Below are 23271 nucleotides of genomic sequence, written 5' to 3'. Positions count from 1 at the left end.
AAAAAACAGACAAAACCCATCATTGGAAAGCTGATAAAATTATCTTTCCAACGGTATATAATACGTCTTTATAAGTATGTTTTTTAGGTTGAACCCAAATTCTACAGGACTATGATGGGAGTTGAAGAAATAACAGCTTGCAACAAAGTGACTAATAACAATTGGCCCCCCAAAAGCCCATCATCATTCATCACTTGCCCCCAATTTTTGAAAACACCCTCTCCTTCAACTTTGCCAGTGAATCTGCTCACATGGGCTAAGAAAGGATAAATGTTTGATGGTAATATTGAAAACTACTAATATTAATGACGAAATTCATTATTGAATCTGAACAAATTTTCACGCTTCGCGCTTGCAACTATTACCAGTCCCAGACCTGACCACGCTGACACCATACACGATTGGGGTGCGTATAGTAAGCCTATAGCGATTAAATAGAATGGTCCAGAGTTCACCGGAAATTGCCACAGACACTTTTACTATCGATTACTAACCTACGGATAGATACGCAATTGTACCGTCGTTACGCTCCGGCAAGCAGTTACACTTGTTGCTGAGCAATCTAAAAGCAGCATAATTGGCGGGGTTATAGCTTGCGACCCGAGGGCCTAAATGTTATGAAACTGGTCTTAATCGAGAGCTACTGCCGCACTGATTCCGAAAATACAAATTAAAATCTTGTCGGGGATATGGAACCACCTCAAAACAACCCTCAAACTCTGAAAATCGGCATTGTTCCAACGATGGCTCCGCCGCAACACAATGAAAGTAACAATGCCAATTTCGTCAAGCGATTGTTCAGAACAATGCCGATTTTCAGACTTTGAGGGATGTTTTGACGTGGTTCCATTTCCCTGACAAGATTTTAATTTGTATTCTCAGAATCAGTGCGACAGCAGCTCTCGATTAAGGCCAGTTTCATTAAATTTCACATCTCGGGTCGCAAGTTACAGCACCACCAATTATGCTGCTTTTGGATTGCTCAGCAATAAGTGCAACTGCTTGCCGGAGCGTAACGACGGGACTTGCGTATCTATCCGTAGGTTAGTAATCTATACTTTTACATGGTTATGGTACAGATGAGATCAGCCGTATCGCACGGTTTTGCAGGGTTCAAATTCTGCACAGAAATGTTGTGCATGCACGTCCCCATACTACGATTCCATATTGCAGGTGAGAATGGAAAAGAGAGAAATATATCGTTCGTAGTATTGATCTGGAAACCGAAGATTGCAGACGGGTCATTATTCCCACACACCGAGCTAGTTTTGATATTGTGCATTCAATATGCTTCTTCTTCAATATGCTGCGGATCTGGTTTGATTCACGTCGTTTGAATTTTCTACTACTTTTTGCAACTGCCCCCGATGATGTGTCAGCCGAAAATATTTGGGTTTATTACAATGTAAACAAACTTTCGTACTTTCGTCATCAACCTTCTTTCACCCCTTCAAATATGTATCCGCTAGAGGCAGTGTGTACCGTTGCCATGGTCACATGTGTTTACCGTCCGAATACGAGTCAGGATCGCTTGTGCTTTGAGGAAGGCGGTCGGATTTTTTAAAGTAATGATACAATTGTCGTCGAAGTAGAAATAAAATGACATCGGAAAAGATATCTATCGAAGAGGATGCCTTTCAGGCCTTGGAAAGGGATTTCCAAGAAGTGCTTGGAGAATTAATGGGCGATAAGACTCTGGAGAAGTAAATTTTCAGTTTTGCTACAGAAATTCTCCTGTAGACCCTGTATGGAATCGGTGTCCTGTGCTCACACTATGTTTTATTTTTGAAATATTTTTTATTTAATTACTTCAACTTGGAAAATCATGGCTGCTCACCTGATATATCAGGCAAAAAGGCCAGCGATTCCAATCAGGCTGTAGACTATGTCAAACGTACGCTTTTCAGATTCCGAGTCGAATATGAAAAGCTACACAAGGCGTTGATGAAGTCCCATGAAAGCGAGAGGCGATTGATGGGAAAATGTCGCGAATTGAATGCAGAGATCGTAGCAAACTCTTCCAAAGTCTCCCAAGCCTTGAAAATGTCTCAGGATGACCAGGTACCGTACCCGAACTATAACAAGTGAAGTTATCATTATAGCCTACTATTGTTTTATCTTCTTATCTAATTAGCACTATACTTCTACTGAGGATGAGGCTTCTCACATGCTCTGCAATCAAATTACTTAGCGACTGAAAAATGAGACATTTTGAACTGTACTTGTTAGTTGAGGGATTAATTCAATGCAAGTGTAGCCACAGACTAATGGATTATGTATATAATGCCGGTAGCACACGACCAACTGACTATTTTTTGCACTCTCATTTCGTAACATGTGGTGGATAAAATATTAATATGCGAGATCTTTAAAAGATACATGCTAAAGGTAGGTTGTTGTGTATATGTATTTTACTAAATAAAATCGATCTGAGTACCGTAGTTCAATTGGCAATATGCATGTTCAGTCAAATCAGAATGATTAAGCTTGTTCCAATGCAGAACGGGCTTATGTTTGGTAGCAAAGGCTACAGGATTGAATATAGCGAACTACTGTGCTTTAATAAATAGGTCATACGTATCTTGATTTCACACCCACATTAACAGATGGTATGCTCAGACTGGATTCTACTGCTGAAGTAGATTACCGAACTGATCGCCTCTACTATCAACTTTGAAATTTCGACTCGTAAGATATACTCATATCTCACTACTTCATCTAAATTCACAATAGCTACGCGAGGTACAAAACTTGAATAGCGCTGCAAAGAATATGCTCTTATTATCACATATATAGGCTACCGTATGCCTAAATTTGTATGTCAATTTTTTTGATGAATTCAGCAGTATAAACATATTGTTTAATGCGGTGCGATCTCATTGTAGGCCTACTACAATCCAATGTAAATTGTATAATATTACCATCATTCTTGTGTGAAACATTGCTAATGAGAGCTTTCTATAGTTTAAAAGCCGAATTGATAACATGTGACGCCTATGGCCAGTTTGACGGAGTTGCCCAGCTAACGTACAGTAGTAGAATTGTTCTTTGAACCCCATGAAATGAAATCTTTGAAGAGCGATTTTGTAAATAATAACCAGTTTTTCATTGTCATCGCTCAGGCCACCATCCAGCAGCTGAAAACAGAGCTTGAGAAAGCATGGAAAATGGTCGATTCGGCCACAGACAAAGAGACAAGAACGCGCGAAACCATCCAGACATTAAAGCTGGAGATTTCAAATTTGACCAAGCTTGTAGAGCAAGGAGCCGGGCTATCGATGGGCCAAGAGCACAGGTAGATATGGCGTACAATAAAAGAATGCCACACATTAGATTAGTCGAAAATAATAATTTACATGACTCAGTCCAAAATAGCATGATATCTAATTAATTTACTGTCCGATATCTACAAATGTCCACAAGGCAAGAACGCGCAAAACCATCCAGACATTAAAGTTGGATATTTCAAATTTGACCAAGCTTGTAGAGCAAGGAGCCGAGCTATCGATGGGCCAGGAGCACAGGTGGTTATGGCGTACAATAACAGAATGCCACATATCAGATTAGTTAAAAATAATAATTTACGTGACTCAGTCCAAAATAGCCTTATATCAAGTTAACTTATTATCCCATATCCATAAATGTGAAACGAAAGAAAGTAAAGTGAAGAAAGAATATGCTCCTTTGGTTTTACTTTCAATACTCACATCGATGGGATCCACTACCCAGAATTCTCTCCATGTGGGAAGGTCTTTTCGAATGAATATCTCGGACTAGGTCGCAAAGAGGCAGACGCAAATCAAACAAATCAAATTAGTGGTCTGCGCTGAAAAATGCTCAAGTACTCCAGCCTTATAGTGTGTGAACTGTAGTCAAGTTTCAATGCTGGATGTTTGTGCATTTGAAGACTTTTCAGCGAGAAAAAATTAATTTTGGGCCAGTTCGCAGAGCAAAACAGATTGTCAACCCTTGATATATATGAAACATACTGGCAACCACTTGATTAAACGGCGTTAATACGCTATCATTAATCCAGCACGTAAAATTTTCGAATTACCTCAGATCAAATCTAGCTCTAATACAAATTTCTCGCTTTGTTACTCAGTGTCAACGAACTTCTTCAAGCGAAGGAAGAACTATCACAAGAGCGCGACGATCTGCTTACGGATATCGTGCAATTACGAGAACAGCTATCAGACGCAGCCAAATTGCAGCAAAAAGGAGAGGAACAGCGCCAGGAGGCTGAAGCTAAAGTTGCCTCTGTACGTATCAATGCCTAGTTTTACTAAATTGCGATAATCAAATCCAACGCTACTGAAATTAAAACCACAGTGACCAAGTATATATATCTACTTTTTCAAAATACCAAAGTAGGTTTTCAAGACACCCTTTGAGGTAGGCCTACATTACTTCAATATGCAATTGCATGATATATTAATTTCAAAATAAACCGATTATGTTCGACTGATATTCATCAGGGGTTAACGTCAGCAACTAGCGAATAATTCAAAAGAACTTTGTATATCGACAGTCGTATCACAAGGTATATGTTCTTTTGAAATCCCTACTAGTTTGTGAAGATATCCCCTGACGAGTGTCAGCCGAAAATATTCGGATTTATTTGAATATTAATATGTTACGGTATTCAATTGTTGGTTACAGTATAGTCCTTTACCTCCAAGACTCGCTTGAAGTAACTAAGTAGTTAAACCATACTTGAGTAAGCAAATTTGAAAATATACAGATATATACTGACTCCACTGCACTCAAGTATTTATGTTGTTTACCAACTGCAAAATTTTGATGCAAAACATCCTACTTTTTGGACTTTCGATTTTGTCATTCTAGTTTTAGTGAAGTAGTTCTAAGGTAGTTTTGGGATATATTTCTATCACATTAACGGGTGAAATTGTCATAAAGATCTGGTTAGCCCCTGCAAACCTGCAAACCAAAACAATGCTAAGTATGAAATTTAGGTAGTTAACTTCAAAAAAGCAGTTTGGGCTATCATTTGTTAATTCACGGCATATAGCACTGGTCACTAACAAAATGACCTATATTGCTACTCATAGTATAATACTAAATGATTGTGGTAGTGTCTGGGCTTTGTTGCTATATGGTTTTGTCGAATTCACCGAAAACTTTGACCTGAACCTACCCAGTATGTAAGCTTTAATTGAAAAATAAAGATACATGATGATGCATCTTATATGTGGGTCTTGTAGATTAACCCATTTATTTTCTGGTCAGTTTCATCCTTACACATATTTTAGTCAATGATATCTGACTTTGTACATGCATACTGGTGGAGCAGCGTTGCTACTACAGTAGGCCTACAAGTAATGACGTGTATTCCTACTAAATTAGAAGTATTAGCAATTTGGAAAGTTTAAGTTGTGTCTTCACGGCCAATGCAAAATGTCTAATGGCACTAGAGATACCGGTAATGGTAGCTAGAATCCTCAAAAATATATTCAGGCACCATGATACGAGGGATATTTTCATGGGGTTCTTATGACAATTCCACTCGCAAAAGTGATGCAAACTTATCCCAAAACTTATTTTTAGTTTTCCAATCCAATTTCTCAAAAGTAAATAGTTTCGAATCAAACTATTCAAATACAGGTGGAAGCGATCTAAGAACATAACTACCTGAGTAAGAACTTCATTATTAACCATTTTTGGATACTGGTAGCAACCTATGTCTTTTGAAGTGAATATTTGTGCCAAAACCAGGACCGCCAGCATTTTTATTTCCTTCGGCCGTTAATTACGTGACACTTTTCCAGCTTCAACAAGATATCCAGATGAAGCAGAACGACGTCGAGAGAGAGACTCGTAAGAGAGAGAAAATGGAGAGAGACGTCAAGGAGCTGAGATCCAAAGTGGACAAGAAAGTGACCGAGACTAAGAATGCCGCTAATCAGCTCCAGCGCAGCAAGGATGAGAATTTGAAATTGGAGCAGCAGCTGAAAGACCAACGAGTGAGATTATGTACATTTTATGGATTTCAAGAGGATAGTCCTTCACTACTTTATATAGTAAAGAAGTAGGCCTACTTAATTTCAATGTTGCGCATATTCATATTGCCAAATTTAATAAACCCTGCTCTTTTCGGCTTTCTCTCAACAAGATCAAAGGTCAATAAATGCTGTTAACCAAATCCGAAATATTCAAAGAATTTTGTCGATGTGACATAACAATGTCAATTGTCACTTACACAGACTCGCGAACGATATAACATTTAACAGAGTGTAATTCGGCTGTGAAAATCACCGAATAACCACAGCACAGTAATGAAATATTTCATTCTCAAATCTGTTTACTTGTCATCATTACGGCAGGATGAGAAAATCATTTGTGCAATTCTATTTTGGTGATCATAATTTACTCGCGTTTGCAAATCTTTTCCCGGCAAAAATTTTCGGGACAGATGACAGCAGATGAAAACATCCCTACATTTCAATGACAGTATAATTTTTCCTTCAATATTATCTTCCCGATACAGGCAAAGTTTTCAAAATTCGGTTAGTACTGGTAATTAATCATCTGCTTCCCAATTTTAAAATTTGGACGGACAGTAATTCAACCACTCCCATTTATGCCATAGACCAGGGGCGGGCAAACTACAGCCCGCGGGCCGCATGCGGCCCGCAACACTGTTCTGTGTGGCCCGCGAGAGTCTAAAGAAACTTTTTTTAAATAATGATAAAATGCGTACTAAAAATCGAAATAATGCAGGGACTTGATTAAACTATTTCTCAGTATATTTCACCGCAATAATTCTAAGACAGTGGTTCTCAAACTGAGGTGCGTGAAAGCATCAAAAGTGGGGCGCGAAGCAGAGCTCAAAATTTCTGATATGACAATAAGGGGAGCGCGAAATCTTTCACCATCATAAGTGGGGCGTGTCGTAAAAAGTTTGAGAACCACTGCTCTAAAGTAAATACTTACTATATTATTTTTTATGTTTAATTTCTGGCACGACAGCCCGATCTCAAGGCCCACACGGTTTGAAAGGTTTCAACTGCTAAGCATCACAGAAATCCTAAATGAGATTGACATAATTCGGATCACGAGTGGGATTTCAGATTGGCCACTCCAGTTTTAATTATTTCAGTGATGTGCTTATAAAAACTGATTCGTGCGTGTCTTAGGTAGATTCGTTCTCTTTATGCGTAGAATTTGGGCATTTACATTGTATCTACACATAGTGGAAGCGTGTTTGAAGTTAACATGGTTATGATTCTGTGAGCATTGTGTGTCCTGGAACTGAACCAAAAGTGAAATTAGTAAATGTATGAACAGATCGCTGCTCACAGATTTAAATTTCAATCCTGTTCTAAGAATCGGGACAAACGACTTTCCTCTCTAGAGTTTTGACGAAATGGTTATTGAGGTGGACCAGCCTATGAAATCTCGCCACTATCTTTCTGACACGTGTATGATATCATCAAAGCAATGTTTGGCTTGTTTTAAATAAGCACATATATTATCTCCATGTCCTCACTATATAATCAAATACCAATATTGCGTTTTGGTTGATAATCCCATTTTATATAGTGCGACCCACGAATGGATTCAGATGTTGAATGCGACCCGCGAGCTCAAAAGTTTGCCCACCACTGCCATAGACCTTAGTTAGTGTGTATCGAGCAGATGGGCGGGTACGATAGTCGCGTATTAAATGAGCATCACGGTCGAATTATGCCTAATGATTCAATCTAAATTTGATGAACCCGGACTTGAATGGGGCTCATGCACTTTCAGTCTCAAAACCGATTTTCTTCGTAAGGCTGTCGTGAGTTTGGTCTGAAAGTGCATGAGCCCCGGCAGCTCCATCGATTAGTCGGTCCATTGACAGAATACAAATTACGTCAAATTTATCATACATAGCCATACTCAATTATTAAAAGACTTAATTAAATAAAAGATGACATCTAATAGAACGAAGATCAATTCATAAAAAAGCAATATTTGAAATTTTTCTAATTCCTAGCCTAGCCCTTTAACCTTTCCATGTAGTTGGGAATGCTGTGTGCAACTACTTCTGACTGATTCTTATCTTTCTAATATGCAGATTCAATTGGAAAGGGCGAATCGCGATGCTGACCTGTTGAGTGCGAAGAACACCAAATTACAGCAGGAATACAACCATCAGGTTGAGGTTGCCGACGCCCTGACCACTGACAATCAAAATAAACAAGCCGATCTGAAGGTGGGCGCTATAGAAATGCGATCATGATTTCAAAACACTGAAATATTGAAATCATGAATAGTCAATATAGTGATGGTAGTCTATACTGGTGGGTGACAATGGGTATGGACGTATGGTTGCAAAGCATATCTTATTGCGTCAATTTTTGGATCCGTAAAATTCTGGTCAACAAAAATTAAATAAAGGCCCTCTTAGGCCAGGATCACAATTGAGCAGCGCACCTTTGTGGTCTGGAAGAGCGGAACTACTGTAACTCAAACTGCAACACTAACTCACAGTAATATCTTCTCAACAAACATGTGCACTGTGCAGCTTTATCCGATATGTTTTGGGATGCCGTGTTACGAACAACCAAGATTTTGAGACTTCTGATGGAGGCAAGAAAGTATTGAAACTATATTTTTCGTGAATTAAATAACCGTTACTGTGTAAGGTGTATGTTTTCGATACCTGAAAAAATTAACTCTTACTATTCGAGCCGAATCATTACATTTTATACTCGACTCAGATTCGAGTACTTGCATCATTGTACCCAGCCATAGTATCATGATATTGACCATTTAATTGATATCCTACTTCTTTTTGAGCATGCCTACTGTGATTTCTGTGTTTTTCACCTTGATCATTTGTCCCGGTATCACGTCAGGCTCGGGAAGAAGAAATCAACCAGATGCGACAGGACATGACCAGGTTGAATAAAATGCGGGAAAACATCCAGCGCAAACTGCAGCTGGTCGAGAAAGATAAATCCGAGGTGGAAGCGCAACGTGACACGCTCAAGAGTCAGATCGGAGGGCTGGAGAGAGGTGTGTGTTGTTAGATATTGATCTTCGACTACTGATGTTTACACACTGCTTCATTCGTATGCGTTTTGAATGTAAAATGATGACTTCCTCATATAGGCATAGCTTAGTAGCCTACACTGTTTCCCACACTTTTTTACATAACAGAACTGGATGTTATGAAAAAGCAAGCCGAGGTTGACAAAAAGCAAACCGATGAACTGGTGCGCGAAAGAGATATTCTCAACAAGAATCTTCTCAAGGTTTGTCGTTTCTTCACGATATTTCATCAGATTGGAAACATGTTTAGATTTTGCCTTTGACAATGATGATAATTCACTTTAAATTCTGCTGTCAAGGTGTGCCTTTAGGTAAAGCACTGATTCTCACTGTGATTAAAAATCATTTATATTGACGACTTGACCAATTTTGGCTAAATCATGCTGCCAGTTGGCTGATAAATTCATAAATATTATATATAATGTCTGTAATAAACTTTCTGTATTGTGGTCGTTAAATTTAACCATGGGTAATATTTCTGATTGTGAACCAGATAATGAGATTTGTAGTGTTGCGCATATTCAGTTCACATCTACGTACACCAGGGGCGGGCAACTTCTCCAGTCGGCGGGCCGGATGTAGGAAAATTAAGTACTTGGTGGGCCGGATAGCTGAATCGATACATTATTCGCCCATTTATCCACATATACAAGGAATAAATGGCGCGTAATGAATGTATTGTAACGACAGCAATGTCATTACAAAGCCATTTCTCGCCGATAATGACGAAGACAATGTGGATTTGAGAACAGCATTGTCATACAGGCGCCGCCATGTCTGCTTCTCTCTGATCAATCATCACATGGTGCAATCCTTAATTAACATTTCAAGGCGTTCGATAAGCCCGGTACCCCAAATTCACCAAGAAATCAGTTCATTACCGCGGGCGGTATGTTACCCGCCCCTGACGTACACCATTGATATTTTCTGGCTTCAAATTGTTACCCTTACTGATCTTGTTTCAATTGAAGTTTCTGTTTTAGCTTGTTCAATATAGACAGGCTACAACCAGTCTGCCGTATTGCAATTTTTATAGCCCATGGCCAACTCATGCAAGGAACAATATGAAGCAATTCTGTGTACACTTTTGTGGTGAATTGGGTGATAAATGTATGCATATGTTCTACTTACATCCAAATTTAGATGTGCTCAATGTCAGGGGGGCGTAAGGATTTATCATTCTGTCTCATATTTTACATGAGCTGCAATGGATTGATAAAAAAGCTAAATATTAATATCAATCACTTCACTTTGCAGTCGACTCAAAACACCCAAAAGCAAGTCAACCTGGTCCGGCTGCACGAGCAAAGCAAGAAGAATTTAGAACAGGAAATCCAAAATTACAAAGATGAGGCCCAAAAGCAAAGGAAGATCATCTACCAATTGGAGAAGGAACGCGATCGCTACATCAACGAAGCTTCGGATTTGACACAAAAGGTCAGTTATGGGATCAACTGCTCTGCTGTGAATTTCCCATCCATTAAAGCTTCAGTATAGAGCCGAGTAATAATGTCAATTTTTGAAAAGGTGTTTGTAGAATGAATTGTCCCCATTTCCAATGTTTTTTCAAGGTACGATAGTTTTTAAAATAGGTGAATTCATTCAAGATTACTGCTGGGCGCATGCTTATCGTCGAACTATTGCTAATAGCCTCAATTTTGATTCCAATATCTCGCTGCTGAATAACCTCACTGAAATATAAATACCGTACAGCTATATTTCTTAGAATATTGCTTGTGTTTTAGAGAACATATACATAACGGATTGGCCTGTTATGTCATTAAAATCATTTGAACTCCACTAACACCCCACTAGACAACCTATATTCGTTACACAGAATCACAAAATACCGGAATTGATGTCGTATCTACATTTTTTTCAAGGGCTATCTTTAATCTATGCTCCCAATCGTTATGACACCTTTCAGTGGCCTGTTCAATCATAAGTTCCCGAACGACATATCTTTGCAGGTGTTACAACATATGGAAGATGTCAAAGTTCGGGAAATGCAAATCTTCGATTACAAAAAGAAAATAGCGGAAGCGGAAACAAAATTGAAACAGCAACAGAACTTGTATGAAGCCGTCCGTTCCGACAGAAATCTCTACAGTAAAAACTTGATCGAAGCTCAGGCAAGTCTGACTGTTCTCAACTTTACTGTGCATATGCATATCATAGTTGGCATTAGCTATTTTACAGAAAGTATGCTACTAGCATAACAATAATAATTGTGCTGATTAGCAGGGAAGTAGTATGCCAATTAACATATGTAGATTTCAAGATCTAATTTTGTTGATTCATATTTTGAATATTAGACCATAGTGTCCTGTATGGTGTCGACGCAAGCAAATCTCACGGCTCAGTGAAATTGGTCTACATCACTCTTTCCATTTGGTTAAAGGCAATTTGACGGTCATTTTCGACCGGCTTGCTGAGCATTAAATTTTATAAAATGGGTATCAATCGAAAGCTACCTTGGTACTGATTGCGAAAATATAAATTTTATTCTGCTCGTGGTCCTGGAACCCCCCAAAATCAGCCTCGGATGTTGCATTGTAAGTGAGTTTGGTATTGTGACGCAGCTATGTCGTCTTAGAAGCTCAGGAGCAAGTGCGCACGAGAGTGAGAGTGTGAATGTGAATACTCAATCGCTTGCGCAGCAATGGCCAATACGCTTGCAGCTTGCGCTGCTCCTCACCTGTTACATGACGGCATTGCTGCATCACAATACCAAACTCACTTACAATGCAACATTCTAGGCTGATTTCAAGGGGTTCCAGGACAACGAGCAGAATAAAATTTATATTGTCGCAATCAGTACCGCGGTAGCTTTCGATTGATACCCATTTTATCAAATTTAATGCTCGGCAAGCACGTCAAAAATTACCGTAAGATTTCCTTTGACCAAATGGAAAGTGTGACTTAGACAAATTTCACTGAGCCATGAGATTTGCTCGTGTCCACACCATATAGGACATTATGATTAGACTGCCATATAAAGTTACCAATCGAAACTCTACCGAAATTCATTTCTTTCACGTAGTTATATTTTTGCTGTACTGTAATTTGTATTTGATCTCTATTACGTACAGTACAGTATAATTATAGTGGCCTACTGAATTGTTGACACCACTAAAATATCAGTAAAAACTAGCGATGTCGCGAAAATTTCTGCTGTAAACCTGAAAAAGATGCAAATGCTTGAGAAATACCTCGAAATCGGTGGTTTCAAAAAGACAAATATGAATACCTAGATATAACTTCTTCAGATGAGACACTTCACCTTAGCTCGAACATGTTCATAATTTGGTTTGAGGCATTGTTTCAGATTTTGTTGTTGCCTCTTTGTTTGGATAGTACCGTTATGTATTAAGGATACCGGTAGGTGTTTCTTCCATAATCGAATATTATCATGAGGGTATTAGGGTCACGGACTGGTTATGGTTGAAATCTTTGTCATTCAATGAAAAATAAAAAGATTTAATAACTGGCCAGCCATCAGTAAATTACCCCTCCACAAATGCGAAATTAGTGATCAGAAAAATGTAGTACAGCTCTCCAGCCAAAATTAGATGCTTGACGGAAATCACTTAATTTAAAAGGACGAGATCACCGAAATGAAAAGAAAACTGAAGATCATGAACCACCAAATCGATCAGCTGAAGGAAGAAATTACGACCAAGGAGGCTGCACTTGTCAAAGTCAACCTCGACCACACCAGAGTGGAGAAAGAAAAAGAATCATTGAAGGTACTTTGACTATGGACGTTCACACCCACCTGCATCTTTCATCATAGGCCTATGGATAAATTTGGCCCTAATGTGCAATATTTTTATCATAAATGATATGAATTAGTGAATTTGCAAGCCTGTTGCACATATTCTTTATTTTCGATTGAGCTAATTTAAGGTATTCAATTTGATTCACCTGTCACCTCAACTATTCCTTTCTATAAACATATCTCGAAGTACAGGCATCGACCATCCATCACCACTAATATGTGGTGCCGCTGAAATAGAACATCTCTTTCTCTCGCTTGCTCTGTCATTTGGAATTTGACAACTTGGTTAGTCCAACATCTAGGGTGTATTTGCACAACACACATGTGTCTTCATTGCCTGTTTATCACAAAACCAGCGCTAATTATAAAAAAGACATAACGCTGGACCAGACTAGCACAGGCGTGGAACTGTATGCCGCTGACTATGATCTCCAATAGGGTTGTTCTGAGCAAACCTTTTTTCAAAATGTTACTGGCCAAGTGAAGCAATTGTTAGGTTGTCTTAAAATTGGCAAAACAGGCCTATATTAAGATGGAAATTAGTGAAAAAAGGACCACTTTCGCTTCAGGCATGCCTGAAAATGGCGAAATTTGCCACTGTTATTATTCTACTCTGATTTGAACTTAGCTGCTGTATATATATAGCTGTTCTTGCTTTATTGCAATATAACTGTCAAATCTCGATTCAGTTCAACCTGGAATATAGCAGCAATCTTCTTCTGAAAGTTGAATAGAACTACAATCGAACGGCTATAAATCAATTTACAATTGATTTTGAACGAAACTGGTGACGATTCCAGCGATGTGTCTACATTTGCAAAAAAAATGTCAACTCAAACTCCCAGAATGCGATTCGAATGTGAAAAATTTGCAATTGGCATTTGTTTCAATGTTGCGCCAGGCCGAACTGCAACGCATGAAGCAACAGGCTGCCGAGAGCAAGACTCAACTCGAGCAGATGGAGAAGGAGGTCGCGAAACTGCAGCAAGTCATTCGTGAAGCGGACGCGGAGAGGAAGAGGCAAATGAAGGAATTAGATCAAGTAAGATGATGTCAGTCTCCGGAGTTTCGATGATTTGGGGGCATTTAGACTCACTTTGTGCTCAAATTGGACGGACCAAATTTCTGGGTTTCGACTTCATCACATGCCTTGTCACTGATAATAATATATGGGCAAAGCTGAGTGCCAGAATGACTCGATTCAGAGTTGACTATTTGCCTACTAGTTAGTGCAGTATTCGAGTACCACTTTACTATGACGTCGTAACTAGAGCCCGTTTTCGCCGTTACCGATAAAAACGAGTACTGGCACCTTCAGCTATTATTAAAAAGATATGGCACCTGGCTTAAGGCGTGTTTCCAAAATTTCAGAGCATTTATTTAAATAGCCATCACTATGCTTCAGCATGAAATATACTAGAAAGACTGCATCTCGACACCGGTATGCTATTAGAAATATATCAATATTTTCAGTCTATCAGCCACAGATTTTATAATTCACTGATTCCCTATTATTATGCTATGACGTCATGGAAATTACCGATTATTTTTACATCTAAATACAGGTTCCGACATTTCTTTCAGAGTGTCATGTGTCATATCGGCGAGCCGGGCATTTGTCATAGGCCTAACAGTACGGATGATTTGGAAGTTCAAATATGTAACGAAATAAAGCCATTAAAACAACATTAAAAATAATTTTGTACTTAGTGACCGCGGCTATTTTATCGCCATCATCGACCATGTTGCGGGTTTATCGCAGAAATATTGTTGCCAACAATATTCGTAGCCTTATCCAAAATATTTGGATGCTGCAATATGACCAATTGAGGTTTCAAGGCGTCCACACTGGGAAATCATATCAGAAAAAATATTTCTCTCTGTTAGAAAATTGTCTACTATACTACTATTGTCTACTACAATACTACTTGACTCCCATCATTACAATTGATAGTCGACTCGGAATCGAGTTCAAATTCAAGTAATAATTGGCGAAGGAATGAATCCCAGATTCCGCATTCAGCCTATTAATAAGAATATTGTATTACGCTCGTCACTTATGCATTTTTTCTGCGGAATACAATAAATGTGAACTCTACGTTTGCCTCGGGGAAAACTAGAGATGATTAGAAATTTTTAATGCAATTTGACGAAACCCTGTTTTGTAGGGTGTGATGAGCCAATATCGTTATTCATCGCCAGTGCAAGCAACTGTTTAAAAATGACCAATTTGAGTGTATCATGGTTAGATCGGAATGGTTTGTTGTCAAAGCTGCTAACTATAGAAATGCACCATATCAAAATAACTCACTTAGTTAAATGTTAGTAGTGTTACTAAATACGAGTCTATATTTTGATCAAGATTTCTGACATCTTCAATGTTGGCACAGTAATTATATGTTGAGTGTTACCAAGCGATACAATCATTGTGTTTTAATATGAGTATTGTTTAGGTTATCAGCGAAAGAGACATTCTCGGAACGCAGCTCGTGCGTAGGAACGACGAACTGGCGTTGCTTTACGAGAAAATCAAGATCCAGCAATCCACGCTCAACAAAGGAGAAATCCAATACCGCCAGAGACTGGATGACATTCGCATTTTGAAGCTTGAAATCAAAAAACTCCGTCGTGAAAAAACTATTCTATCCAAGAGTGTGGCGAGTGTAGAGGATTTGAGGTAATTTCCGTTTGTTATTCTCCTGTGGCTTCTTATTTCACCATTCTTTAGTTAAGATGACGATTCTGCAGTCAATCACATGCCATATCATCTTGTAGCTTGAGACATTCTTAAAAAGAAAATTTGTGGTTGTGATAAATCGTCAGCGATGAAGTCAAGTAACGCAATAGATATTTTTAATTCAATTTAATTTATTAATAACAATTTGATCATTTCAATACACCGCAAGACTGTGATGCAGTGAAAAAATAGGAAGGTGTTGAAACGACTTGGAGTATAGTCTTTGAAATCAGACACCCACTTGACTCTGGAGATGTAAAACGAGGCATACACACTGAATGAAAAGTAAAAGAAGGTAATATAAAAGGACAGGTGACACAAATAGGTGGCATGTGTCGGAAGGCGAGAACGATATGTCAAGCCGTGTTCCGGTAAACCTTGGAGCTGACTAGTATGTAACAAGTAAATGACTTCAAAACTTTCAAAAAATGGTTATCTTATGATGCAGCCTCGGCTCAACCACTGTATTGTGTACACTGTACAGTGAATATGTGTTTAAGGAAGCAATATTAATGCAAAGGTGAATCTTTGTGAATAATTTTCCATGTCGATGAAATGTGAAAATTTAATTGCCCACCTACTTGATAATGGCGGGGGAGATAGTGTAGTGGTTACGATAAGCGCCCAGCACGCAGGAGAACCGGGTTCGATTCCCGTCGGAGGTTTATCTGGGCTCCTCTTCCCCCGCCGTTGCCGTTCTTACGGCGACAAAAAAGCCCAGTAAAAGACCCGACGAAAGAAAGTACTCACAAGGAATGGAAAGAACTAGTAGAAAAGGACCCGGCTTCAAAGAAGATCAACATCGAAAAGAACTGTAACATCGGGCACTCTAGGCCGAGGTGGATGTTAGAGTAAAGGATCGCTACTGATGCGTGTCGTTCGACATCCTCCTATCTGTTCATGACATCGCATTGTGTCTTATCGCATTGTACATTGTGTGTGACTTGTTCAGATAAAAAATAATAACCCAACAATGTTATGTTGGATATGTCTCTCATGCTCGAATGTTAATTTCAACGATTCAGGCGTGAGGTCTACCACATTCAACGGGAACTTTTACGAGAGCGTACTCGCTGCAAGGCGCTTGAGGAAGAGCTCGAGAACCCGATGAATATCCACAGATGGAGAAAATTGGAGGGCTCCGACCCAAGTGCATACGAAATGATTCAGAAGATACAGGTTTGTATATTTGCACTGTGCAGTGACCCTTTACAGCCGATGCTCAATAACAAAGTACTATTCAGTGGTCGGTTTATTGCGTTTATGCAAGTGACTGGTGACCTGTGTGACCTTTTATCCGACAGCATCGCTTGCGTAGATAAATTAATCCAAAAAAGAGTAAATGTAATCGACTTAATAAACTCATTCTCAATTCCAATCATAGGTTAAAGCAGCGGTTCTCAACCAAGGGTCCTGAATCATTTTCAGGATGTCCACCTCTAAATTGGCATCATTATTCTTAACTTAATTTCTGATTTGCTAAGATACGGTAGATCAATTAAAGTAATTTTGCTTCATAACTGCTGACACTTCAGTCAAACATCAGTAGAATGGCCTTTTGAGACTAAATATCATATTGTGCAAACTCATTTTAATTGCCTGTAAGCCATTGACCTACGAGAAATCGCAATAGTAGGGCATCCGGCTTCTTGGTCATGGATTCAATCCCCACCAGGTCTATTATCGCCCATCACAGTGTCATAATATTCAAATGACTTGAAAAAATATATCCGTTTTTCTGCCACAAAGAAAATGATGCCAGTTAAACGACATCGAAAATAATTTCATATTTATACACCACATTTATTTTGTTGCGTGTTTTTGGCCATTGTGAGAGTCGACTGTTACTTCAGTGATATATCATTTCTAGGAATATTTGTAGCTTGGTGCAATATGTTTTGCGATGCCGCCAAAGCTACGGCAGTGGAAATAAAGTATTGAAGCTATATTTTCACTGATAAAGTAGTGTTTTAAAGTGGTTTCCAGCAATTGACGATTCACAACTGCTATCATGCACGGAACACGGTTGCATTTTGTTGTTTACTTGCTTAGTTGATAAAGGTCAACGGACTGTGGTGTTTCCGCTCGGCAATTTTTACCCGACTTATGAAAACCTCAGTGAAGGTGAAAGTAGTCGTCGCTGTACTTAAGTAGAAGTTATGGCTTTGATGTAAGCAAACAAGTTCCAGAAAAACACTTTTTTTCCAAATCTTGCTTGCTAGGCGATTAAATCATCAGATTGCCTACAAAACGATGCACGCCAAATTTCAATCAATTCCAACCGGCAATCGCCAAGCTATTACAGTTTGAAAATTTTGAATTTACTATAAAATATTTTTTTTAATATTCTCAAATTTGACTGGCTACCCAATGATATTGTTAAATTTTTTGAATTTATTATAAAAATAATATGAAAAATCTCAAATTTTTCTGTCAACGCCATGAAATTGATACGTTGTCTACAAAGACGATTCAAACAAATTTGACTCCATTCCCACCGGTAGAAGCAAAGTTGTTGCAGTTGGCAGTTTTGGGTATGAAAAAATAGCATTGACGGTGGGTAATCCCAGAATCATTAATGAAAATCTCAGATAACCTGGCATCTACGGTTGGAATTGCGTCAAATTTCTTTTGCCTCGTTTTTGTAGACAACGTATCAATTTCATGGCGTTGACAGAAAAATTTGAGATTTTTCATATTATTTTTATAATAAATTCAAAAAATTTAATTTGCTTTTCGAAGGCTGCTGGTTGGAATTCAGCCAAATTTGAAGTGCATCGTTTTCGGCAACCCAACAATTTAATTTTGTCTTAAAATATGAAAACTGTCAAGAAGTGAAAATGGTATATAAATCTCAACAGCAGTCAGCATTGGAAGTTGGCAAGATCTGCATGACTGCTCCGGAAAAGTGGAATTACTTCGTTACTGAGCACCTCATAAAAACCTTCACCCTACATCATAAATTTGGTGATCAATCTGTTAACTGCTAGCAACGATTGATTCAGGCGCTTCAAAAACGGCTCATCCAGAAAACGGAGGAGGTTGTCGAGAAGGAGCTCATGATCCAAGAGAAAGAGAAACTCTACATCGAACTCAAACACATTCTCGCCCGTCAACCAGGCCCCGAAGTGGCGGAGCAACTGCAAATCTATCAACAGACGCTCCGCGATAAAACCAAGCAGATGAAGGTAGGTATAGTTTATACGTGAAAGCAAGGCTACATATAGAGCTGGGTACCTGAATGATTATATCATTGGAAAAGTAGGAACTATTTTGTCTGTGTGAAGTTACAATAACAGACAGTAAACAGGTGAGATATGATAGTAACGATACATAACAAACGTTAACATGTACATATTTTGGTTATAAATAACCGAAAACAACAACACATAAATAGTGAAGTATTGCAAGGTTGCAAAGCAGAGGTGTCACACTCAAATAGGCAGATTTTGATTGCTCGCGGGTCGCAGCAGTAAAAAATCATAATTAGCCGATTGAATGTAGTTATAAACCAGTAAACCACCAAAACAGTAGTTGGCATATTCCTATTCTCCTCCCTTTAATGGTGATGCACCGTTGACCCTGCGTATTCGTCGAGAAGAACACAAGGGATTGAGCTGTAAATGTGGACGATGGAATTTGACTCATTATTTGTTAATCCTCATTCGACTTTCACCGGAGACCGGGGCAGGGATCTTTTGGGTCAAAATAAAGTATACAACGGGGTGACCGAAGATATTTGAATTGTACTCTTCATGAAACTATTAGGCTTTATCATTCTTGTGCCCCACATAAAACGCTTTCGCATTGGTGTACTCGCCATTGGTCCCTTTTTCTAAAAACTTCTAATCTCAGTGTGTAATTTTCTGCCTTCTGTAGATGTAGTGTCAAGAGCCTCAACCCAAATCCCCAGAACTTTGGTTGATCACCCGATGGGGGCCTAGCCAACGTTTTTTTTTGGGGGTGGGTAGGGACTGACAAAGTGCTATTTCGTCCCTGGGTGTCAATATCACATGACGGTGATTGAAATGAAAACTTAACAATGCCGTCGGAGGCTTAAAGTGTGGCCTATGAACATGTTTCACTTTTGGTGTCTTGAAGAACTATTCACGTCGACATATTTCTTACTTAAAATCTCAACCTCTGTCACAAAAGTGTTGGATAATACATGCAGCCCACGTGTCGTATGTTTGGCACCCCTGGTGTAAAGGCATTTCTTCAGTTATATCCGAATATGTACTCGTTAACATTTCATATGTATTGTTACTAATGTATCTGACCTTTCTAGTACTGTTTAACGTTTGTTATGTATTGTCACCACTGTATCTCAACTGTTTACTACAGGGGGCGGGAACCTATGGCTCTTTTTGGGAAAAGATCTGGCTCTTTGCCAGATTTTTATTTTTGCAGATTAACCATGTCTCGGAGAGGTCAAGACAGAGCCCCCAGAGTTGGGGACTCGGTCCCCCTTTTCAAAATCGTCAAAATTAATTCGCCAAAGATGTACTTGCAAAAGAACTATGTAACTAAAGTTTCGCATGCCCAAATAAGGCGACCAGCAAGATTGGTACGAGTTTACGATATTATGAGTATGAGCACCAAATTACGGCGCACACAACCAATCCCATGTAGTAAGATCGATTAAGTGCTACAATGACGTCACATGTGACTGACATTTTTGGATCTTTGGTAGTTAAATGGAAAATATAGGGCCAATATGGCTCTTCAGACGAAAAAGGTTCCCGACCCCTGGTTTACTCGCTGTTTGTTTTGTTGTTTTTACGCCACGCCGATAAAATATTTATTCGTCAATGTCAATGGGCTGGGGATGACTTTGCTCTCTTTAAACGAAGCATTGCCAGAATGTTGTCCAACCATTTTATGTGCTATGATCCCAAATGGGGTGTTGAACCTTGATTCATCGGGACTTTGTCTGTTGCAGAGGCTGGCGTCTGAACTGAACATGTACGAAGCGCAGTCATCCGAATACAAATATGAGATTGAGAGGCTCGCCCGCGAACTGCAGGAAATCAAGAAGAAATATTTCATACAAAAGAAGAAGGAACAGCAGCAGAGGTACGTGATTAGGCTATTCTTGATTAGTCTTGAGATTTCAGATAGGCGCTCACTTAATTAGTAGTAAATACCACACCACCAAAGGTGTGTAAATTTTGTAGTAGTGTCAGTCAAAACCACTCAATATATATCTACTAGTCGTGTTATGAAATTTAAGATCTAGGAAGGTACTTTTTGGTACCGAACTTCAACATACTATTCAATACTATGTTCATATTGAAATAAACCTTTCTTATTTCATATTTTCCACTGTCATTCGTCAAGTGTAACGTCAGTAACCACCGCACCAGCCGCTGAAGCTTGAATCAGTACAGGCGACGACCATGAATTCTGCCGTTGTTAAACCGGGGCCTACAATAACCAAATTGTACATTATGCTGGAGAGTCCCTCAATTGTTTGAAGGCTGCTTACGTTTTCATCCTGATACAAGCGCCAAAAATAATTATGTAGGATTTACAAATGGTGCAATAATCATAAAAAATACAAGTCTAGCTCTCTCGAAAATCTATCCATGAAACCATTCAATGATAGCGTCTCAGCATGGAAGAAACTTATTCATTCTCTGGGACAATTCCGAACCTGTTTTCAAAAACCGCATAATAATTCAGAATTATTAAAAAATTGGTTTGCGGTTTTGCAGATATCGTAAATACAATACAATCTTAGCAAATCAGTAATGTTTTTCTTGAAATGCTAGCAACGCCTGATACTGAATGTCCCTAGTTTATTATATCATGCTCTTCGCGCTTGGAGGAAAGGTCGTCCTTTATTCATCCTCTGAATATTGAATCGGAACATGCAACGGCCATGAATTCCGCCATTGGCAAACGTGTAATGGATAATTCTTCTTGTGCAAAAAATTATAGAGACGATAGATTTCACTTCATCAGAAGAGGTCGCTTATTCTTCTGTTTAGTTCCTTGTTATCGAAATATGCCAACCTAGTTTGTGCCAACGGAAAGAGTACGTAAAAATAGTCCATTGACCTTGAGCCATCTGTTAGCCTTAATTATAAAAATTTTATGCCGCTGACACCATAATTTGTCTCGACACTGTTGATATACAAAGATCTTTTAAAATCCCTTCTTGTTGTTGACGATTACTCGTGATGAGTGTCAGCCAATAATGTTCGGGTATTTATTATTCAATAGTATATTGAAGTTGTGTTGTGTATTTCCATGAGTCTCTTATAATCCAAATCCGCGCTCATGTCTGCTTCCTATATTTCAGAGAAAGAGATCGTGCGCTGGCACAAGCTGGAGCGCCGCTCATTCAACCGCAACGGACAGACGCGGCCCGGTTTGCTGGCGGCGGTTTCAATTTGAAGCAGCCGCAAAAAGCCAGTGCTTGAACATTTCCGTTTCCCGAGTTTTACGAAATTAATTTGCTTCTATCTCGACTGTCATGTGTTATACATATAGTGCTTGAAATATATTTTTAAAGTCGTCATTTTTCAATAAACATTAGGGAGGGTTCAGAGCAGTCAGGGTTTGTAAGTGCAAGTCTGGCCAAATTTATACTTTATTACAGGCAGTGGCTGTTCGTGACAATATCGGGTGGTGGGGCAAGGGGTGCACGCGATATTTGTTGTTGAAATGACGTCACAAAAGTGTATACCAACGTGAAAATGTGACTTTTGTGGCGGTCACACACAGCTTGTATGGAACATAGACAATAGCAGGACCGTAACTGGCGCACATCGAATACTATTTTATTCAAATCCAAATCTTTCGACGATAATAACTCCGCTTTCGCTGGTTGGAATTGAACCAAATTTGGTGAACATCGTTTCTATAGACAACCTAACACTTTCACGGGGTGAACAGAAAATTTTCGTTATTTATTTTGATAGCCTATAATAAACAAACTTTCTTCTCCTGTAGCAATGCGGCTACTGGTTGGAATTGAACCAAATTTGGTATGTAGGCTTAAATTTGGTAACCTAACAGTTTTATCAAGTAGCCAGTACGATTTGAAAAAAAGTCATTTTTGAAGACCCCTAATATACATAGGTGCCTAAATGGCTGGCGGCGAATTTTCCTGTCATGACAATCTGAACCAGGGCTGTGGAGTCGGAGTCGGGGTAATTTTCGCTTGATGGAGTCGGAGTCGTGAAAACTATAATAGCTGGAGTCGGAGTCGGTGGGAAAATACTGACTGGAGTCGGAGTCGGAGTTTGTGAGAATGACTTTGACTTCGACTCCGACTCCGACTCCAACTTCGCTATCATGAAAACATTTGCTTTCAAATAATTTTCAATAGAATTTTTATTTACCACCAATCACTGTTATTATTAACCATACAGATCAGGTGCGGCCAGCCCGTGGCCCGCAGGTCAAATTTGGCACACGAGAAGGTTAGGTGTGGCCTGCGAGGTAATTCTCGGAATTATTTATGACATCAGGTACAATTGCAAGGCCAACCAAAATTTGATTAGCATGACAGCGAAATTTGATGATGACTAAAACAACAGTTCTGACGCATTGACGTATCCAGGGGTCAGCCACATTTATCCCAGATCTTCGTATATGACCATGAAGTAGAATATTTCATAGCAGATTTATTTGACTTGAACTTTTTCTCGGTACTTCGCATGATTCATTGTCACTAGATTTC

General features: G+C 39.0%; 1 protein-coding gene across 2 annotated transcripts; it reads left to right on the top strand.

Annotated features, from left to right (window-relative positions):
* Positions 1-1516: 1516 nt before the first annotated feature.
* On the top strand, positions 1517-22104 carry LOC145454208 (cilia- and flagella-associated protein 58-like). Of its 2 annotated transcripts, XM_080332219.1 has the most exons (17): positions 1517-1703; positions 1908-2061; positions 3123-3295; positions 4106-4262; positions 5790-5984; positions 8081-8218; positions 8865-9024; positions 9169-9263; positions 10318-10497; positions 11031-11192; positions 12663-12809; positions 13743-13883; positions 15295-15518; positions 16604-16757; positions 18584-18766; positions 20521-20654; positions 21886-22104. In XM_080332219.1, the coding sequence occupies exons 1-17, from the start codon at positions 1600-1602 to the stop codon at positions 22004-22006; spliced, it is 2622 nt and encodes an 873-aa protein (XP_080188345.1). In that variant the 5' UTR covers positions 1517-1599; the 3' UTR covers positions 22007-22104. The 2 variants fall into 2 exon arrangements, with proteins under 2 accessions (XP_080188345.1, XP_080188346.1); XM_080332220.1 differs by lacking the exons at positions 1517-1703; positions 1908-2061; positions 3123-3295 and adding an exon at positions 3391-3524.
* The last annotated feature ends 1167 nt before the right edge of the window (positions 22105-23271 follow it).

This window comes from Botryllus schlosseri, chromosome 13 (genome assembly GCF_051294905.1).
Source record: "Botryllus schlosseri isolate E-star chromosome 13, Bs_hap1, whole genome shotgun sequence".
Taxonomy (NCBI): domain Eukaryota; kingdom Metazoa; phylum Chordata; class Ascidiacea; order Stolidobranchia; family Styelidae; genus Botryllus; species Botryllus schlosseri.
Note: the sequence above shows the minus strand (reverse complement) of the source record. Positions and strands in the feature narration are given on the sequence as shown.

Excerpts from the sequence above, each read along its gene's own strand:
- LOC145454208 (XM_080332219.1), top strand. The coding sequence starts at position 1,600 with ATGACATCGGAAAAGATATCTATCGAAGAGGATGCCTTTCAGGCCTTG. Across the intron at positions 12,810-13,742 it reads AAGAAAAAGAATCATTGAAG|GCCGAACTGCAACGCATGAA; the intron begins GTACTTTGACTA and ends ATGTTGCGCCAG. Across the intron at positions 16,758-18,583 it reads AAATGATTCAGAAGATACAG|GCGCTTCAAAAACGGCTCAT; the intron begins GTTTGTATATTT and ends CGATTGATTCAG.